Below are 19,388 nucleotides of genomic sequence, written 5' to 3'. Positions count from 1 at the left end.
CAGTTTGGTAGCACAGTGGAGAAAGAGCCAGGCCTGAAGTTGGGAAGACCTGGGCTCAAATCTGGCCTCAGATACTTCTTAGCTGTGTAACCCTGGGCAAGTCACTTAGCCTTGGTCATCTAGTCCTTCCCATTCTTCTGCCTTGGAACGGATATGAAGTATCAATTCTAAGACTGAAGGATAGGGTTAAAAAAAGGAAAAACCTACATGAAATTATGAAGAGTGAAATGAACAGAACCAAGAGAACAGTATACAGAAAGAGTTTGAAGAATGATTTGTGTACATCCATCTCCGGAGAAAGAACTAATAAATTATGAGAGGACATAGTTTTCTATGTACCTATATCTTTTTGTCAAATGAATGCAGTAAAGAGGAAGTTATTTGGGAACTTTAATGTAACAAGCAAAAACTTTTGAATGAGAGAGAGAGAGAGAGAGAGAGAGAGAAAGAGAGGGAGGAAGACAGAGAGAGAGAGAGAGAGAGAGAGGGAGGAGAGAGAGAGAGAGAGAGAGAGAGAGAGAGAGAGAGAGAGAGAGAGAGAGAGAGAGAGAGAGAGAGAGAGAGAGAAAGAGAGAGAGAGAGAGAGACAGCGCCTCAGTTTTCTCAGAAATAGGTTAGTTTCAATGAACTTTGAGGTCTTTCTCTTCCAAATCCAATCTAGACCCCCAGGGAAAGCCAACAATTCATTTCACTTACCTGCAGATACAGGTCATATAACTGGGATTCCAGATATAAGGATCGTGGATTTAAAAACTTCGAGAAAACCTGCAGGTGAGCAATTAATTGCCTAAACAAAAGAAGGAAAAAAAGTGAAAAAATGAACACCACTTTCTTAAAATTTCACTATGTGATTAATACTTTGACTTTTTGACAGTGAGAGCAGCTGTAACAATCATGTATGAGTAATATTCATGTAGGAGGTATCTCTAATATCTCCATGCCGTTTTGGCAGGAAATGCCACCACCCCTGGACTATCACCTCCTACCCCATGGTACACTCCTGGGATTCAGTCACCCCTCCCCGTGAGGCCCAGCCCCTGCCATCAGTGGGAGCAAGAGCCATGAGAGCTGGTCAGAGGAGCTGGGGGTAGCTAGCCCAGAGAAGAGAAGACAAGAGCTGTCCCGTGCAAAGCAGAGGGGAAACCTCCCAGACTACAAGACCAAGAACAGCAGGGGAAGAAGAAGGGAAAAGACATGTCAAGACGTAATCATCTCAGTCCAAGTGTACTGGAGATACTTCAGGGGCCTGAGCTTCCTCTTTGTTGGAGGTCTTCAAGTAGTCCTTAATGTTACAGAGGGGATCTCTGTTCAAGTACAGGTTTAAAGTTTTTTTTAGCGTGATGAACCTGAAAAATGTTAAGAAGCCTCCATTTCCAAATCTATTCCATACAGCTTAGACACTGCCCTGATCACTAGGGGCTCCCTGCCTCTGTTCTCTCCTGCCCCTTCCTCACACAGACTAGATGGGGAGGGAGCGACTGAGCTCCTTTCTTGCGCTGGGAGTCCATGTATGTGACCAACCTGCATCGTTTATTCACTCTTTGCTCACCAAACAAGCAGGTCAAATAAGATTAGCAGTTTTCCTACTCAGCTGGCTTATTTCTGTAGGGTGAGCTGTTATTTCTGAGGCTGCTTTAAATCCTATCATCCTTCCCTCCCTTACAACGAAATCCTTAGTTTGAAAGGAAACTTCTCTGGCACAAATCTCCGAGTGTAAAGATATAGTTGTTAAGAGTAGAAAACTTTGTGTGATGCATTTTGCTTAGCTATTCATTAGTAAATGGGCACTTAAAGGTTTTTAAAATATCTTTATTTAAATGGTGAGCTGATAATTTCCTTTAAACATCCTATATGAATTAATCTTGGAGGCAGTTGGGTAGTTCAGTGGATAGAGTCAGACTTGGAGTCAGGAAGATCTGAGTTTAAATTCTGCCTCAGACATTTACTGTCTGTGTCCAGGGAACAATTCACTTTGCCTCTCTCAGGCTTGGTTTTCTTATCTATAAAATGGGGATAATAACAGCATCCACTTCCTTAGGTTGTTTTGAGGATCAGATGAACCAGTCAAGGTAAGGCTCTTTGCAAACCTCAAAGCTACCTACATGCAGGCTAGTACCATCACCTTGTGCTTTAATGGTCTACGGTTCAGAAATAAGTTTATAAGCAACTAGAAGCCAGAGAGTTCATGGGAAACACCGAAAATAGTCAAGGAGGCCGGGGGAGAGCAGGGTGCCATCTCTGCCCTCATGGGTCTATTCCCCAGGGCCCCTTACTGCTCTAGGTCAAGGGTGATGAAACTCACTTGGCTGCAGCCCTCCTAGTCTTCTTCTTTCGGAACCCGAGCACCACAGTGTCATCAGCCAGCTCCTCCTCTTCCCCAGCCCCTTCGGGGCCCTCCGCAGGGCTCCCCTCCTCTCTTTCTTCCTCAGAAGCTGCACCGCCTTTCTTTAGGAGATCCTGGGTAGGGGCGATCTGATGATCAGCTGGATAATACTCATTGCTGGAGGATGGGGGAGAAAGAACAAATGACAAAGGGATGAAGGGGCCTCAGCAAACTGACATTTTCAGCTACTGCTGCTCACAATGGTATTTCCCAGGGGGATCCTGAGGAGCTGAAAGGGTCCAGGGGATGCAGGGCAAATGTTCTGGCTGACGAGCCCGCCCAGCTATGATGTGAAGTACAAAACGTTGCAGCTCATTGGTATGGCCATCTCTCAGTACCCAAAGAAGCTGGATTTTCTCTCATTCGGCTCCAGCTAACTTGTTGGAATTCATGCCTTGAGAAGATTGGTTGAAGCCAATAGAGTTAAGTGTGCTTAGCCCAGAGAAAGAAGATGGAAGAAGGAGAGAATGACCCTATCTCCAGGCTTGGGAAGACGTATCATTTGGAAGAAGGACTAGGCCTGGGTCTTTGTGATCATAGAAGGCTGACAGAGGAGCAAAGAGCAGAGGAACAAGGAAAGCATACTAAAAATAAACACTGTCCAAAACACCAATGACCCAAAGCATAGGTGAGGAGCACCCATCCAAGGGTCTCTCAGTCAGGCCCGAGGGCCTTGGGTAAGCTCAGAGAAGACATGCTCCTTCCACACTTCCATCTCTTCTTGTCTAGGGACTGTACTGGCAAACCATTCTCAAATTCTTCCCCACAGCCAGCTAACCAGTCCTGCCCTGGGTCCCTGCCCTGGCTCTGAGCTCATGTTTGGACCAATTGGCTACCTTTAAGGAGAAGAAGAACAGGGGCTTCCAGCTATGAATTGATGAGCTAAAGTCCCTGGTGTTGGGCTGCTGCCTCAGTTTCTCCTCCTTGCCTGGTGTTGGGGGCTAAGCCCATCTCTGGGGGAACAGGCCGGTGGTCCTAATGACTGCTTCACTAAGGATCTCTCTAAACAGAGTCGAAAGTGAACTAAAGATCTAGAACTAGAGATTTGTTCAGATGCAGATGCAGAGCACCAGACCTGAAGTCAGAAAGACCCAAGTTCAAATCCAGCCTCAGCCACGTCCTGGCTATGTGATCCTGGGCAAGTCACTGAACCTCTGTTCACTCCAGATTCCATATCTGTAGAATGAGGATAACAACAGTACCTCCCTTCCAGGGTGAAGATCAAATGAGATAATCCTTGCAAAGTGCTCTACAAAGCTTAAAGTGCTGTCATTGTTGGGTTTTTTGGTTGTTCTTTTTCATGCAGTCTTCTAGGATCCTCCAAATTGTTAGCCTTGGTCTGGCTCAATATTCCTTTTGCTCTCCTTATTTCTTTACAAGTATAAGTGGTCTATCTCTCCAGTAAAATGAAAGGTCTATGAGGACAAGCAATTAAATTTCTATTTTTGTGTCCCAGCACCCAGCTACCAGAAGGTAGTTTCAACACTTGGATTCCCTGAACATAATAGGATCACACTTTGCTTGGTCACAAGGAGCTCCTGGTGAAAGCTATGCAGGCAGATTTTACCATGAAATAAAGCCAGGAGGGTTGTTAAGCATGGAGCAGAAGAAAGGGCCCTGGATTTGGAGTCAGGGGACCTGGGTGGGAATCACATATTTGCCTCTCACTAGCTCTGTGACCTCAAAGAAATCATCTAACACCTGCAGGTTTCAGTTTAATCAACTGCAGAAAAAGAAGGCAAAACTAGGCAACTTTGAAGGTCCCTTCCCACTCCAAATCAACCATCACTCTCCAAATGAAATGGTTCTCCACCACCTTCTGAAAGTGGTTAGAAGGCCATGTTTGGCAAGTCAGAAAGAGGATTCCTGTCCAGGTACCAACTGGGCTGGATGATCTTGGGAGGCCCTTCTAGCACTGAAATTCTATCTCGAAGATACTCTTTCCCTTTCACACAGAGCAAACTTTATAAATACTATACTTTGAGGATAGCCAGAGAAGTTCTATAGAACTATTAGGTTCAAGAAAGAACCACAATGGGTCATAAAGGAATTTAAAAGCCATCACTCCTTTCCTGAGGATGCTGTCCTAAGAGGACCCCCATAGTATCCTACAAAATACTCCCTGGAACTAATATTAGAGACACAATTTAGCAAGCCCATTTGTTGATGCCATATCCCCAAAGAGTTGTGATGAGTAATAAAACAATGAACAGAGAGGCAAGAAGATCTTAACTGTGGTGGAGAGGAAGGCTCTTCCCTAGGAGTATATAACAAGGTTTAGAAGCTGGAGATACATTCTGACTAAGGGTCACTAGAGGTTTTCTTTCCACCCTGGACTGAAGACAGATTAGTGAAATAGCAAATGAGGAGACTCAAATGACAGGGCCTTGGTGGATCCATTTATCAGGCTCAACAGATCCAGACTTTCACATCACAGGACTTACAGGCTAACCCTCAAATAGCACCCCAGACAGAAGCAGGGGGGACAAGGCCATTAACTGGAGAACTAGAAGGGAACTATCTGGAAAGCTACTGAGTCTACCCTCCCCACTTATTGAAGATGAGGAAATTGAGGCTCAGGGAGACTAAGTCCAAAATGACAAAAGACAACCCTTTGCCCACTGTGTATCAAAATAACTAGGTATTCCTCTCCTCTATGGATTTCTCATTATAGGAGACACTGATTATTTCAACAAGCTAATGGTCTACACAAAGATGGCAAACTCAAATAGAAATGGAAAATAGTAAGCCATAAGAAAAGGATCCATAGAGGATCATGCATAGAGGCCACACATTGACTTAGAAAACCACCTGTGAAGCTTCTCTGTGTTCTATGGTATCTTTTTTTATTTTGTGAACTATTTCCCAATTATGTTTTAATCTGGTTCTGGTGCACTTATAAGTAATACTGGCACAATACCTAATACCCATCCATCCAAAAACAATCCCCAAGCTTTCTATCTAGCCCAGTGACTTTATTAATATTTTCAAACCTCCTCTCTCCCTCAGAAAATTCTAGGAACAGATGGGGGTAGGGGGATCACTTACTTGATAAACCTCAGGAAAAGTGGGGAGAGTTCTCGGGACCGGGGCTCAACTCTCTCCGGGAATTTTGCCAGGGCCTTCCAGAGCAAAAAGCGAAAGTTGGTGTGGTCCAGCCTCTCCCTGCAATCAGTTCTTTGCTCCAGCTGTTCATGATAAAGGGCACCCACATCTCCTGTCTCAGTCTTCTCAACACCTTTATCTCGAAAATGTTTATCTCTGGAATCATTCTGTAATTCTTTCTCTGTGAAAAACAAAAAAACAAAAAAACAGTGGCCCTAAGAAAATATGGCTGAGATGATATGATGAGGTTTATTTTCCTTCTTAAATAATAAGCATGAATAGGACAAATGCTGTTTAGACTAATCACAATAGGAGAGCCAAAACTGCTATGCCCACTTCTCATCTGAGAAGCATTTCTTCATTTTTTGGATCTGACCTGTAATTTCACTGGTAGAGGGAACTGCCCATGGAGAACATTGCAGATTGGCAACAGTTCAGCAACTGAAACCTCTCTGAGAGCTGCCTGGGGCAGGTTCACTGACTTGCCCAGGTCACATGGGCAAAGTGGGCCAGAGGCAGGATTTGAATGAAGGTCTTCCAGATTATAGAATCCATTAGACCCCAGCTACCTTATACTTCAAACAAGCCCAACTTAACACAAACACAGAAACCAAGAGGAGTGAGGTGGTTCAGTGGATAGAGCACTAGGCCTGGAGACGGGAGGTACTAGGTTCCAATCTAACCTCACATGCTTCATAGCCATGTGACCCTGGGCAAGTCACTTAACCTCAACTGCCTATCTATTCCCACTCTTCTGCCTTGGAACTAATAGTATCAATTCTAGAACAGTAGGACAAGGGGTTTAAAGAAAAGAAAACTAAATGCCATTCCCCAATAGTAAGTGGTCAAAGGATAGAAATAATTTTCAAAAAAATTAATTATGAACTACTAATGCTCCAAATCACTAACAAAAAAAAAAAAAGTAAATCAGAATAACCCTGAGACTTTATCTCACACCTACAAATGGGCAAACATGACTGCATGTTAGGACACTAAATGCTGGAGAGGTTATGGAAAGATAGGCACACTTGTACATTGTTGGTGGAGCTGTGAACATGTCCAACTATTCAGGTGAGTAGTTCAGAATCATGCTAAGGAAAAAATCTAAAAGGGAAAAACCCATTGACAACAGATTCCCCTGCTAGCCTGCTCTCAACAGGAGTTCAACAACAAAAAGGGCCCATATGCTGCAAAATATTTATAGCTGTATTTTTTACTAGTAATAAAATAGGTGCTCATCAGGTAGGGAGCAACTATTGTACATGAATGGAAGGAAATATTTCTGTGCTGTAAGCAATTGGAGTAAGATTTATATAAATGGATAAAGAATGACATAAGTGGAATGAGGAAAACAAAATAAACAATAACCAAAACAATATAAATGAATGTAACAACCTCAAAATAAATGTTATGGAAGTATAGAGACTAACACTGGCCCCAGAGAATAGATGTGAGAAAGGACATTCTGGTGCTCCTCTAAAGATGTGGGGAAATAGTGGGAGTTGTCAGACTTGCTACATTAGTTTTATGGAATTTTTTCACCCTCTTTTCTTGGTCTTTTGTTATAAAGGATGATCTTTGTTGTAAAGGGAAAAGGTTGGGATACAATGGGAAATGTAAGCAATATAAGAACCTAAGATACAAATAAAGAGGACCCCCAAGGCATCACTCATCTCCACTCTTGGAAGTCTCACTGCCTCTCCTGGTACAAGCTCTCAGCACTTCCTAAGAGGTCAGAGTCTCCTTCCTATGACATGGTCCCCAGTCTTCCCACTGTTCTCCTCTTCAGGCTTTCCCTCATTCTGTCATATGAATAATCTTTATTATGCCCAGACCTGGAATGTTCATTCTTTTGATCAGACTTTTCAATGGTTCCCCACTGTCTTTGGGGCAGAATTCAAACTCCTCAGCCTGGCATTTTTGTGGTGTGATATATCAGTATAATTCAATATTGTGGCTCAGTTAAGAAACAATTAAGAATGAGAGAATTTAGAAAGACAATGGATATTTATTTTAATTAGGTGACAGAATACAAAAATTCAGAAGAACAAAAACACAATCACTACATAATATAAATGGGGGAAGGTGGGAGCCTACACACAATAAGGAAGCTGAACTGAGTTGTAACCAATACCTACTCCAAAGAAAGGATAATGAAACAATCTTCGCTAGAATGGAGAAGAAAGAAGAACATGCCTGCCTATTGCAAACACTGAAAGGCACAGCAATTTGTTTGGGTTTGTTTTTCTTCAGGATTTTCTTGGTTACAAAAAAGGTTTCTAGTTTGGGAAAGATGTAATACAGGAAAAGGCACCAATAAAACTTAGGAAAACACAATCCTGAATGTTTTTAGTAGCACAGGAACTAGCCATGTGAAAGCAGACTCCAGTGGAAAGCAGAGTGAAAAGAGTCTTGCATGCATTGGAAACTGAGGATAGGAGTTTGAATCCAGGCTAATACTTATTACCTCTATAGTTCATTAGAGAGGCCTCTCTTTTTTTCTGCCTTTTTTAATTTGAATTTTATTTTTAAAAATATTTTCCATGTTTACATGATTCATTATCTTTCCCACTCCTATTCCCTTCCCCCACCCAGAGCTGATAAGCAATTCCACCCCAAATCATATATCCATATAAACAAATGAAAAGTCATAAGTTGTTTTTGTTCTTGCATTTCTACTACCATAGTTCTTTCAGAGTGGCCTCTTTTTAAGCCATTATAAGTCATTTATAAAGGGAGAATGCTGAGTTAGGTAACCCAGAAGTCTCTTTCAGCTTTAAATCTATGATCCTAAGATCCTACATGGGTATTCTGTGATTATAAAATAATTTCTAAGATATCAAAAGAAACCATTTCATAAAAAGTAAACAAAAATGACCAAAGAAAATATGAAATCGTACTTAAAATTCAGGTGTAAATGAACATGTACACTAAATATATAAAAACTCCACACCATTAAAACCTTTAAATAATCCAAAATAATGTTACCTACCAGCACGTGTAGCAGCTCTCTCTAAATGTTCATAGTAGACTTTCCAGAACTCTTTGTTATCCATTTCATTGGCATGAGAACTAAGAAATAGAAAAATAAGGTTTGGGTTGGTAGGGTTGAATACAAGAGTTCAAGGAACCCATTGCAAAAAAATGGACTTCTAGTATTACAAGATGGAGTAAGGTTTGGCAGATAATATGGAGAGGAAAGCCACTCTGCATTCAGGAGAAAAAGAGTTAGGTATTTCTTGGAATAATAACCTAGAAACAACTAAGAAGCTCAGGGGATAGAGTCAGGCCTGGAGACAGATGGTTCTGGGTTCAAATTTGGCCTCAGATACTTCCTATGTGTCCCCAAGTCATTTAACCCAACTACCTATCCTTTGTCTTTCTTCTGCCTTAGTACTGATACTTAGTATTGATTCTAAAATGGAAGGTAAGGGTTTTAAAAAACAAAACAAAACAATCCTAACAGTTTTAACCATGACAAGGTTTCCCCCTATACATTCAAATATAATCAAGCTATAGGATGGAAAAAAATATCAGTTTCCTGGTCTGTAATTGAAGCAAATAGCCTAAATCACCTGCTCCCAATGCCAAGATAGGATGTTTAGTTTTGTTTTTTTTTTCTTAAAAAGGTATTGCCAATGTAATGGACTTCTCCATTAGTGGCAATGCAGTGATCCTGAACAACTCGGGAGAATTTACAAGAAAGAACACTATCCACATTCAGAGGAAAAACTATGAGTGCAGAAACACAGAAGAAAAACAACTGCTTGATTACATGGGTCGAGAGGGGATATGACTGGGGATGTAGACTCTAAATGAATATCCTAGTGTAAGCATCAACAACATGGAAATGGGTTCTGATCAGGGACACATGTAATACCCAGTGGAATTGCACATGGGCTACGGGAAGGGTGGGGAAGGGGAGGGAGGGAAAGAATATGATTCTTGTAACCAAGGAATAATGTTCTAAATTGACTAAATAAAATTTTCAAAAAAAAAAAGGTATTTCTATTGCCCCCGAGATCTGAATGGGTGAAGGAACCAAAGGTCATGGCCATGACCTGGGCAGAGCAATGTGTTGGGCTCCAGACCAAGGGTCCCCAAACTGCGGCCACCTGAGACCATTTATCTGGCCCCCACCGCATTTCCAGAAGGCAAACAACGAGAGAAGTACTGTATGTGGCGATGCCTCAAAGTGCGGCGTCACTCATGAACAGTACTACTTCTGGTGACATAATCCTTTGCATGGCACCTTGTTCTGAGAGTAACTGAACAAGAAAGAGACACCGTGCAAAGTATAATGTGACTGTACAATGGAAGGCATCACATGGTGAGCGGTGATCTGGGGGAGGGGATTCCGCACTGTGTATACTGCTGCCTGGTAAAGTGGTGGCAGTGATGGGCCTGTGCAAGGTGTGACAGGCCCATCGCAGCCAGCGCTGCAGCCTCCGCTATCCCAGACAGCGTTTTGTTTTGTCATAGTTTTGTTTTGTTACAAAAAAAACATAAACTATAAAAAAGTCTGGCCCTCCAACAGTCTGAGGGACAGTGAACTGGCCCCCTGTGTAAAAAGTTTGGGGACCCCTGCTCTAGACCAACAGCACAACCACCACAGGGAAGCTATGTGCAGATGCATTATCCCCTTCTTTGTTCCCACCAGCCTTCCAAGGCTCATGCTTTCTGTTGTACAGATAATAATTGTGTCCTTTTGGTCCAATGTTGGACCCAAGTAGCAAAGGACTACCCTTCATCAGACCTGGCCATTACATGAATGATGTAAACACTCTCTGTTCCTAAGAGAAGCCACTTTCCATTAACAGTCTAAACTTAAACAGGCCAAAAGCCAGATAATTTAAAAGAATGCTTAGCATTGTGAGCTGGCTCACCATATGTGAGAGATCACATAACCAGGAGTACTATCAGTTGCTTCAGAATCTTCATACTTTTCTAAGTCATTCATTTAGGAAATAATTAAAGGTAATTTAACTCAAATGTGCAAAGTTAAGATAGAGAAATATATTCTGCCAAGTTGAAAGTTACCAGTTCTGTGGAAGACTTAAATGCAAAATCTGGTAATCTCAACAAATCCATGAGGAAATAAAAATCTACTTAAGTGGTAGATATAAAAAAAACCAAAAACCACCAAAAGTAAATGCACAAGAAGGTAATTTCTGAGAACAAAACATTGAAGTTACTGACAACAAAATGAACCACCTTTCCTTTACTGTAAGGATGAAAGGACTGGGAGTGTGGATTCTTGCCCAAACTACTCTCAGATGCTCTTTTTTCCCTGAATTGTTTTTTCTTTCTTTACAGAATAACACTTACTGGGAATGGAAGGGAAAGAGATACACAGAAATCAATGTGATAGAAAAAAAAACAATAAGAGCTAATATTTATATGCTGTTACAGTTATGGTTCTCTCATATGATCATCATAATGGTCCTATTAAAAGAAGTGCTATCACTGTCCTTATTTCACATAAAAAATTGAGGCTAATTTGCCCAGGATGATTCAGTCAGAGTCTCAGGCAAAATTCAAACTCAGAAAAAGAAAAAACATGTTTTACAAAGGTGCTTTATGCTCGGGGGGGGGCGGGGGGGGGAAGGAGCCCAAGTAGCTTCATACTGAGTTGAGGTTCCTTTTTTCTATTTACCTCAAGTCAGAGGCAATGGTTCCAATAATTTTTTAAGTTCTGTGATTTGCATCATTAACTGGGTGGTCGTGGAGATCAAGGGAAAGAAGGTATTTGATGCACTTTGTATACTATGGAGTGTCAGGATAAGGGAGCATTTATATAGAAAGCCCTTTGCAAATATTTTATCATCCCAACAGTCCTGGGAGGCAAAAATGCAAATCACTCAAAAATATTTCCAAAACATGATTACACCCTTCATACATACACTCACACACACCAAATATGTGACTAATTGCTTAGCACTAAATAAGGGCCCCTTTTGTGCCAGAGGCTATGCTAGGCTTGTGGTTTAAGCTTGGGGGAAGACAAGCATCTCTAAATTTACTGAGGCTGGTTCTCAGATAGAAGACACTGTCTGGCAGCTGGTTCATCATACAATAAACTTGAGGTCTGTCAACTTGTTTTTGTTTATGGTCAGTATTTCAATGGAATTCGTTTCCTTTGTGAATCTATGCATTTTATTTTTTGCATTTATAAATTATGAGAAGGGGTCCACAGGCTCAGCATAATGACAAGTCCAAGGGATCCAGGACCCAAACAAGGCTGATAACCTGTCCCAAACTTTGCCAGCAGAGGTCCTGTCAGAGCTTAAGACCCAACAATTTGGAAATGTGGGGTCAATCACCTCCACACACCCCACAGAGTCTTAGGAGCAGAATGACAAATGACCATCCCTCTTTCTAAGGCTCAAACTCCTTAACTCCAGCTGATGGTCCCACAATCCCATCCCCCAGGCAAGATGCCTTTGTGTTGCTTTGTGAATGCCAATCTACATGTCTGATAAGTGCTCACATATGTACATGTTCTCTCTTCCATTAGAACATGAGCTCTCTGAGAACAGGAACTGCTTCATTCTGTATGCAAATAAAGTGCTAAACAAGGAGTCAAAAAGATCCAAGTTACAATATTGTCTTAACATGTACTAACTATGGACCTTAAGCAAGTCATTGTCTGCCTCAGTTTCCTCAAATGCAAAATGGGGATAATAAGGGTACCTCCCTCCCAAGGTTATTGTGAAGATCAATTGAGAAAATATTTGTAACATGCTTAGCACAGTACCTGGCACATAAATGCTGAATCCCTTCTCCTTCATCTCCAGTTCCCAGAACAATACATGGCAGACTGTAGGGGCTTAATATTAACTTTTGCTTCCTTGACTATTGTCCCCATTTTATAGATAAGGAAACTGAAATCCAGAGAGATTAGCTGAAATATCCAAAGTCACTAAACTAAGAAGAGTAAGGACTCACAGCTACGTCTTCAGACTCCCTGGTAAGGCACCACAAAATAGCACTTCTTTCAAAAAAAAAGGCAAACTTGCCAAAAGGTTGATTTCTACACACATGCTTTCACATTTAAAGAGATGCTTTTTAAATGAAGTTTAAATGAAGCTAAAATTCTCTTGGCATGTCAAGTACTACTTTTGAAAGGAAGTTCCTTAGGAAATAAAAAGGATTTTTCTATAAGCAGTAAGGCTATACAATGTCAGCAACAGGATTGGGTCTGAGACCCCTGAGTGAGAACTCTTAACTTTGGTATCTTGGCATCTCTGGGACATTTTCTCTAAACAAATCAGAGTTGGACTAGAGGGCCCCTACAGTCCTCTGTGGCTCTAAATCTAGTAGGCAAAGGGCTGAGTATGGAGTGAGGAAGAGAGATGAGCTCAATTCTGCCTCAGACACGGACTACCTGTGTGATCTAGGGCAAGTACTTCACTTAACCCTTCTAAGCCAGTTTCCTCATCTGTAAAATGTGGATAACAACAGCTCCCACACCTCCCAGGACTATTGGGACAATAAAATATTTGCAAAGAGCTTTCTCTCTAAATACTCCCTTATTATCCTGGCACTCTATAGTACACAAAGTGCATCAAATACCTTCTTTCCCTAGATCTTCACAACCACCCAGTTAAACCACATGAGGATTTATTTGGTCCCCCGACTCTGTGTCAGGCACTAAGTGAGAGTGAATCAAGTGAGGAAGATTGGCAAGGAAGAATCCCAAGATGAGGAAAAATGAAGATTCAGTGATTCTGTATCTTCTCCTCCCAGGCCACAGAGTTAGTGAATAGTACTGTTATGGGGGCAGGTTGAACTCAAGGCTTCTGACCAAGTAGAGAGTCCTTCCTACTATGACACGAAGATGGGCATCATCAAATTTCTAGATGGGGTTGCCTTTTCCTGTGCAAAGGCTCATCCCATCTTGTTCTCATTCCTTAATTTTTTATTAACACTCTTATTTGTGTCTTAGTAACAATCTTAAGACAGAAGAGTAAGGGCTAGGGAATTGGGATTAAATGGCTTGCTTAGTCACATAGCTAAGAAGCATCTGAGGCCAGATTTGAATCCAAGTCCTCCCAACTTCGGGCCTTGTGCTCTATCACTGTGCCAGCTAGTTATCCCCCATTCTCATCACTTTAGCATTCACATCACATTGCCAAGGAATAGAATTATTCTTGCTCCGATCCCCCGCCCTCCAAGCCCCACCTCTCACAGCCATTTCACAATCATCATTCCACCCTTATGTTTCCCACACTTACGCTATGAGCTCAATGACAGGATCCCAGAGAGCACTGAAATTAATATACAGCATGCTCAGTAAATAACGAAGTGGGACCTGGAAAGAACAGAAGGAAGATTGAAGTGAATTGCTGAAATGGACATAGAACAAATCCAGACAATAAAAATATGAGCATTAAATGTTTAAATTGCCATATTTTTCTTTCTCTTGGATGTCAAGTTTTTATATTGCTGAACCAGGGTTCATATTTGCATGTAAAGATTGTAGTACTATGCTACATAAGCAGATTCACTCTTCCAGGTAAAAGTCTAAATTCCCAGTGATCAGCAAGGAGTGAGGTATGGGAACTGAAGAGCCTGGAAAAACGCAGCCAACACAAGCTGGATCTGAGAGCTTTCCCTAACTAGGAAGTCAGTTTTCTGGCTCCCCAAGAAGTGACTATGGAAGCCCAAGTAAAAATAACAGTTGCCACGAAGAGGCAGCACAACCATAAACCTCTGACTTGTTCCCATGGGGTGTGAATCACTTTTAAAATAAGCTGAACAGGAGGGGATGAATGACTGACCTCAAGTGCCTCAAACCGAGGTCTCTTGGTGTTTACATTACCTGCATTCTCACATCTGACCTGGTTTTAAATCTCCTTCAATAGTGCACTGAGAAGCAAAAACCTATCCTTTGAAGTTGAATGAACTAGCATTTCAGGAAGGTAGTTCCCTGAGAATAGGGACTGTTGCCCTCTTGGCCCTTGTACCTCATTAGTGTCTGGCAGACAGGAGGTATTTTTTTCCCCAGGCATACACATTAGTTTTATTAAACTAGAAAAATATTAGAGCTTACATATTATCTAATGCGCACATACATGTTATACACACATTATTACAAAACATAATATGCACATACTCTCAAAAAAAATCTACATTTAAAATCCACATAACCCCATTGTGTACAGAAATCAAAAAATAAGGACGGGGGCAGCTGGGTAGCTCAGTGGATGGAGAGCCTAGAGATGGGAGATCCTAGGTTCAAATCTGGCCTCAGACACTTCCTAGCTGTGTGACCCTGAGCAAGTCACTTGAACCCCATTGCCTAGCCCTTACCATTCTTCTGCCTTGGAACCAATACATTGTCGTATTGATTCTAAGATGGAAGGTAAGGATTTAAAAAAGGGGGGGGGGGGGGGCAGTTATGGACAGGTTTATTTCTTTAAAATAAATGTTTAAAACATGTTGAGAAGTTCACCAAGGAAAGCTTAAGCAATACCAACTTCCCAAAGTCTAGAACCATAGTTGTGAGGGTCACACACTTGTCTGGTATTAGCTGTCCTGTGGCTACCTCTAATATCTTGGGATAGCTCAATATTTCCATGACAAAAAAAGGTGGCACACTATAGAGCTCAGAGTCAGGAGGGGGAAAGAGAACCGGTTTTAAGATTCAGTCTCTTGTTCTACAGAGGCTTTATGCCCTGCTCTCCTCAAGATCTCATTGAGTGCTTGACTCCAATGGGAGGTGCCAGGAACATTAACCTGCACTTTCTTGACTTCCATTTCTTAGTCTTCCTGAAGTGGTAGAACAACATCAGGCTCATCCGACTTTGGTAAAGGTAGTATCCTGAACACTGTGCAGGATGAGTGGAAATCACATGCCACAAAACCACAAGTGTATAATGGAGATTAATTTGTAGACCACATGTGTTTCAAGAGCCTTAAACTGAAGCCCACATTCTGTCACATCCTGAGCCCTAAGAAACCATAAACGTGAGGACAAAAAAGCATGGGAAGATTCGTATAAACTGATACAAAGTGAAGTAGGTAAGAGCCAGCAAGATGACAAACCCGGTTACAATAATCATGTAAACACTCTGATTCTTGGCAGAGGCAAGGGACTGCAGATGCTTGCTTCTGTCAAGTTAGCACTAGGTTCCAGAGAAGAGCTGATGAATAGAAGCGGGACTTTCAGAAACACCCCATCTTTCCAAAGAGTCTGAGTGATTGTCTCAGGGCAGCTACAGCCCTGAGAGACTGAGCAATTTCTGTAGCCCTGATTCTGCCCCCACAGCCAGGCTACATGGGCTGGTCCTCAGATGGCAGATGGCCAGGGCTGGTGATCCATGGGCACAGGTTCCCTCGTGCCTAGGGAAGCACTCTCAGGGGAGGAGCAGTGCAGCCCACACCCCCCGGCCAAGCTGTTGGAAGGGGGTGAGGAACAGAGGCAGGGGAGGGGGGAAGGTTTGGGGAGCAGATCAAATACCAAGGACTCAAGAGTTCTTGCAAATGCTTCAGGCCCACAGGGGCAAGTTAGAGCTTATGTGTCCAGCCTGCAACCCCCAGGCTGACAAGTCTACCACAGGAAGGCCATCAGACCTCAGAGACACTGCTGTTACCTCGTGTAAAGGTCCTTTAGGGATGGATGCCTGAACCAGGTCGTGTCTTAGCTTTCTCAAATGCAGAAGTTTCTCCCTATAATCATTCACAGTTGCTGGAACAAGTTCGGCTTGTAGCAATGTGGCAAAAATAGACTGGTGTTCCCCTAGCCCATCATCCTAAGCAAAAACAAATTCATGTCAAAGGTGAAAAAGCAGGATAAGAAAGCTGTGACCTAAGAATAAAAGAGCACTATTAAAAATTAACTTTTAAAAAAGTCATATTGATGTACTCTCCCAAGGCATTCCATATTTCAAACAGAAGGATTTTAATTTAAATAAACAAAAGGAAGGAAAAAAGGGTCACCCTCATTATTTCTATTAGTACTACAGGATTTAGAGCTGGCCCACTCCTTCATCTCAGAGAAGGAAACTCAGTCCCAAACAAGTCAGGTAACTTGTCAAGGACAAACAGTCATCTGAACAGGTAGGATTTGAATCTAGGACCTGACTCTAAGTCTAATGTCACTTTGGTGCATGTGCGTGCATGCGTGCGTGTGTGTGTGTGTGTGTGTGTGTGTGTGTGTGTGTGTGTGTGTGTGTGTGTAACCCAACCCTCTCCTGAGCAAGAAAGGGCACTAATAGCCCTTTATATTCAGTGAATATCATATTCAGTGAGCCACTGAATACGTTACGGTACCTCCATTGTTGCAGGAAGCTGCATTTCAAAGTGGTTTAGGATTCTTAGGGTCAAAAGTCGAATCTGATGAAAAGAGAGAAAAAGAAAAAAAAATAAAATAAAACCACCTCAGGTTGGCACCATCATCGAGCTCTCAATTCGAGCAGTTTAGAGCAAAGAGACAGAAGATCCTGGGAGCAGGGCCTATATTACTTGTTTCTGGCAGAGGTGGCACTGAGGGACACTTGAGGGCAGTTACTTTATCACTACATTCAGCACCAAAGAAAGGAACCCTTGTGCCAAGACGGCCATGAGCTTCAATGACCCCAAGGCCCCAGCCCATCTCCCTTGGCCACAGGGCTCATGCTGGTACGGCACTTCATGTTGGCCAAGTACTTTCCTCACCACAAGTCTGTGAGAGGGAAGGCCATGTGATTATATCCATTCTATGGATAAAGCACTGAGGCTCAAACTGACTAGGTGACTGACCCAGGGTCAAGCAGATAAACTCATGAAACCTCAGGGACCCTCTAATCCAGTCTAGCCCCAAGAAAAACTCCCCCTACCACTGAGCTAATGAGCTCATCTGACCTGTCTGAAGGACTCTCATTCTGCCAAGGCTAAGGATCCCAGAAGCCCAGATCAGAGGCCACTGAGTGCCCTGTCCACCCCCACGGCACAGAAGGAGCAGCCCAAACTGAGAAGAGGCTCTCCCCTAGGTTGAGCTCTAGCTGACCAGCCATTTCCCCAATGCCCTGCTTCTGATGCTTGGATGGCCCAGGATAGAGCCAGGATGCAAAGTGCAGCCTCCTCAACACTGTGAAAGTAAGACAAACACCATCTCTGTTCAGTTTCTTCATCGCCAGTACCTACGGAGCAGAATTTGCAAGCTGCATTCCACATCCTCTATTTAAGGCAGGTGCTGTTGTTACCACCCCCATTCTAACAGAGGGAGACACTGAGATGGGCAGAAGTGAAGTGACCTGCCCATGACACCAACTACCCCAGTGCCTGAGGTAGGAAGAAAACAGTCTTGACTTCCAGTCCAGCATTCTCTCCACTCTACTCCAGAGCTATCTCTAAGATTCAGTGATGAAGAACATTTAAAGGAAACATGAGCTGATGAAATAAAACTGAAATGGCCAAAATGAGTGTTTTCTTAGACTTTGCCAAGAGACCTTAGAAAAGAACAGAGGAGGGCTCTGGAATTTCAGAGGAGATGCGCCTCCAGAGGGACAGCTACATGAGACTTGCCTCCTCTCTTTCCTCTAGGTCCTAGCAGGAGAAACATACCTTTCTGAAGGGACAGGAGGGGTTTCCAGCCTAGCTCCTAGCAGTATCTGAGGAATCTAGGGGAAGATATTGAAAATCAAGGACTCCCCAGCTCAGCCCAGGAAAGCATGTTACTTGCCAACCCCTGGGGGACCTGGCCAGACAAAGACAGTTCCTAAACAGCTTACTACCATGTTCTCTATGTATACTTCTAAGCACTATGATAATAATAACAATTTTTAAGTTACAGATGATATCTTTCCATACAAGAATATAAATAATTTGACCCTATTGAAGCCTTTACATTTTTTCTCTTATTTACTTTTTTATGCTTCTCTTGAACTTTGTATTTGGACATCATCTATTATATTTCCCCTGAAAGAATATAGTTGGTTTCGAAGGGTAGGTGATTCTTGGTTGTAAACCAAGTTCCCTTGCCTTCCAGAATATCACATTCCAAGCCTTATAGTCCTTCAGCATGAAAGCTGCCAGATCCCGTGTAATCTTAACTTGGAATCCATGACATTTGAACTGTTTCTTTCTGGCTTCTTGCAATATTTTGTCCTTGGCCTGGAAGCTCTTGAACTTAACCATACCACATTCCTGGGAGTAGTCATTTGGGGATTTATTGCAGGAGGATTCTTTCAATTTCTATTTTACCCTCTTGTTCAAGAATATCAAGGCAATTTTCTTGGTTAATTTCTTGTAATATGGGATGTCATGGGGGTTTTTTTGATAATGACTTTCAAGTAGTCTAATTCTTAAATTGTCTCTCCTGGATCTATTTTCCAGGTCAGTTGTTTTTTTTCAATAATATTTCAGATTATCTTCTATTTTTTTTCATTATTTTGATTTGATTTGTTTCTTCATGTGTCATGAAGTCATTAGCTTCTATTTGTTCAATTCTAATTTTTAAAGAATGAATTCTTTCCATGATCTTTTGATCCTCCTTTTCCATTTGGTCCATTCTACTTTTCATGACACACTTTTCTTCATTGGCTTTTTTCCTTTTTTTCCAGTAGGTCAATTCTGTTTTTTAAGACTCCTTTCTTCATTGGATTTCTGTGCCTCTTTTTCCAGTTGACCAATTTTTCTTAAGCTGTTATTTTCTTTTTTGCATTACATTCATTTTTTCCCCACATTTTTCTCTGACCTGTCTTATTTTATTTTTGAATTCTTTTTTGAGCTCTTCCAGCACTTGAGACCAATTTCCATTTTTCTTTGAAATTTTGCATGTGGTTGCTTAGATCTCTATTGACTGTTTTGCTCTTTGTTGCCAGAGAAATTTTCTAGGGTTAAGTGTTTTTTGGGGGCTATTTGCTCATTTTTCCTTCCTTTTTTTGACTATGGACTAGGAAAAACTAAAAGCTCC

The 19,388-nt window shown here is 42.0% G+C and overlaps 1 protein-coding gene across 1 annotated transcript in view; it reads right to left on the bottom strand.

The window, feature by feature from the left end:
- The window catches only part of UTP20 (UTP20 small subunit processome component), a 101,267-nt gene that overhangs the window by 55,144 nt on the left and 26,735 nt on the right, over nucleotides 1–19,388 (bottom strand). The window contains exons 17-23 of the mRNA XM_007503306.3: nucleotides 16,766–16,828; nucleotides 16,087–16,245; nucleotides 13,726–13,802; nucleotides 8,481–8,560; nucleotides 5,432–5,669; nucleotides 2,303–2,500; nucleotides 697–787 (exon numbers count right to left, since the gene is read on the bottom strand). Of these exons, the coding sequence (XP_007503368.1) occupies nucleotides 697–787; nucleotides 2,303–2,500; nucleotides 5,432–5,669; nucleotides 8,481–8,560; nucleotides 13,726–13,802; nucleotides 16,087–16,245; nucleotides 16,766–16,828 (906 nt within the window). The remainder of the gene's footprint in view (nucleotides 1–696; nucleotides 788–2,302; nucleotides 2,501–5,431; nucleotides 5,670–8,480; nucleotides 8,561–13,725; nucleotides 13,803–16,086; nucleotides 16,246–16,765; nucleotides 16,829–19,388) is intronic.

The sequence above is a fragment of the Monodelphis domestica genome, chromosome 5, assembly GCF_027887165.1.
Source record: "Monodelphis domestica isolate mMonDom1 chromosome 5, mMonDom1.pri, whole genome shotgun sequence".
NCBI classification, from domain to species: Eukaryota; Metazoa; Chordata; class Mammalia; order Didelphimorphia; family Didelphidae; genus Monodelphis; species Monodelphis domestica.
This window is presented reverse-complemented; position numbering and strand designations above follow the sequence as displayed.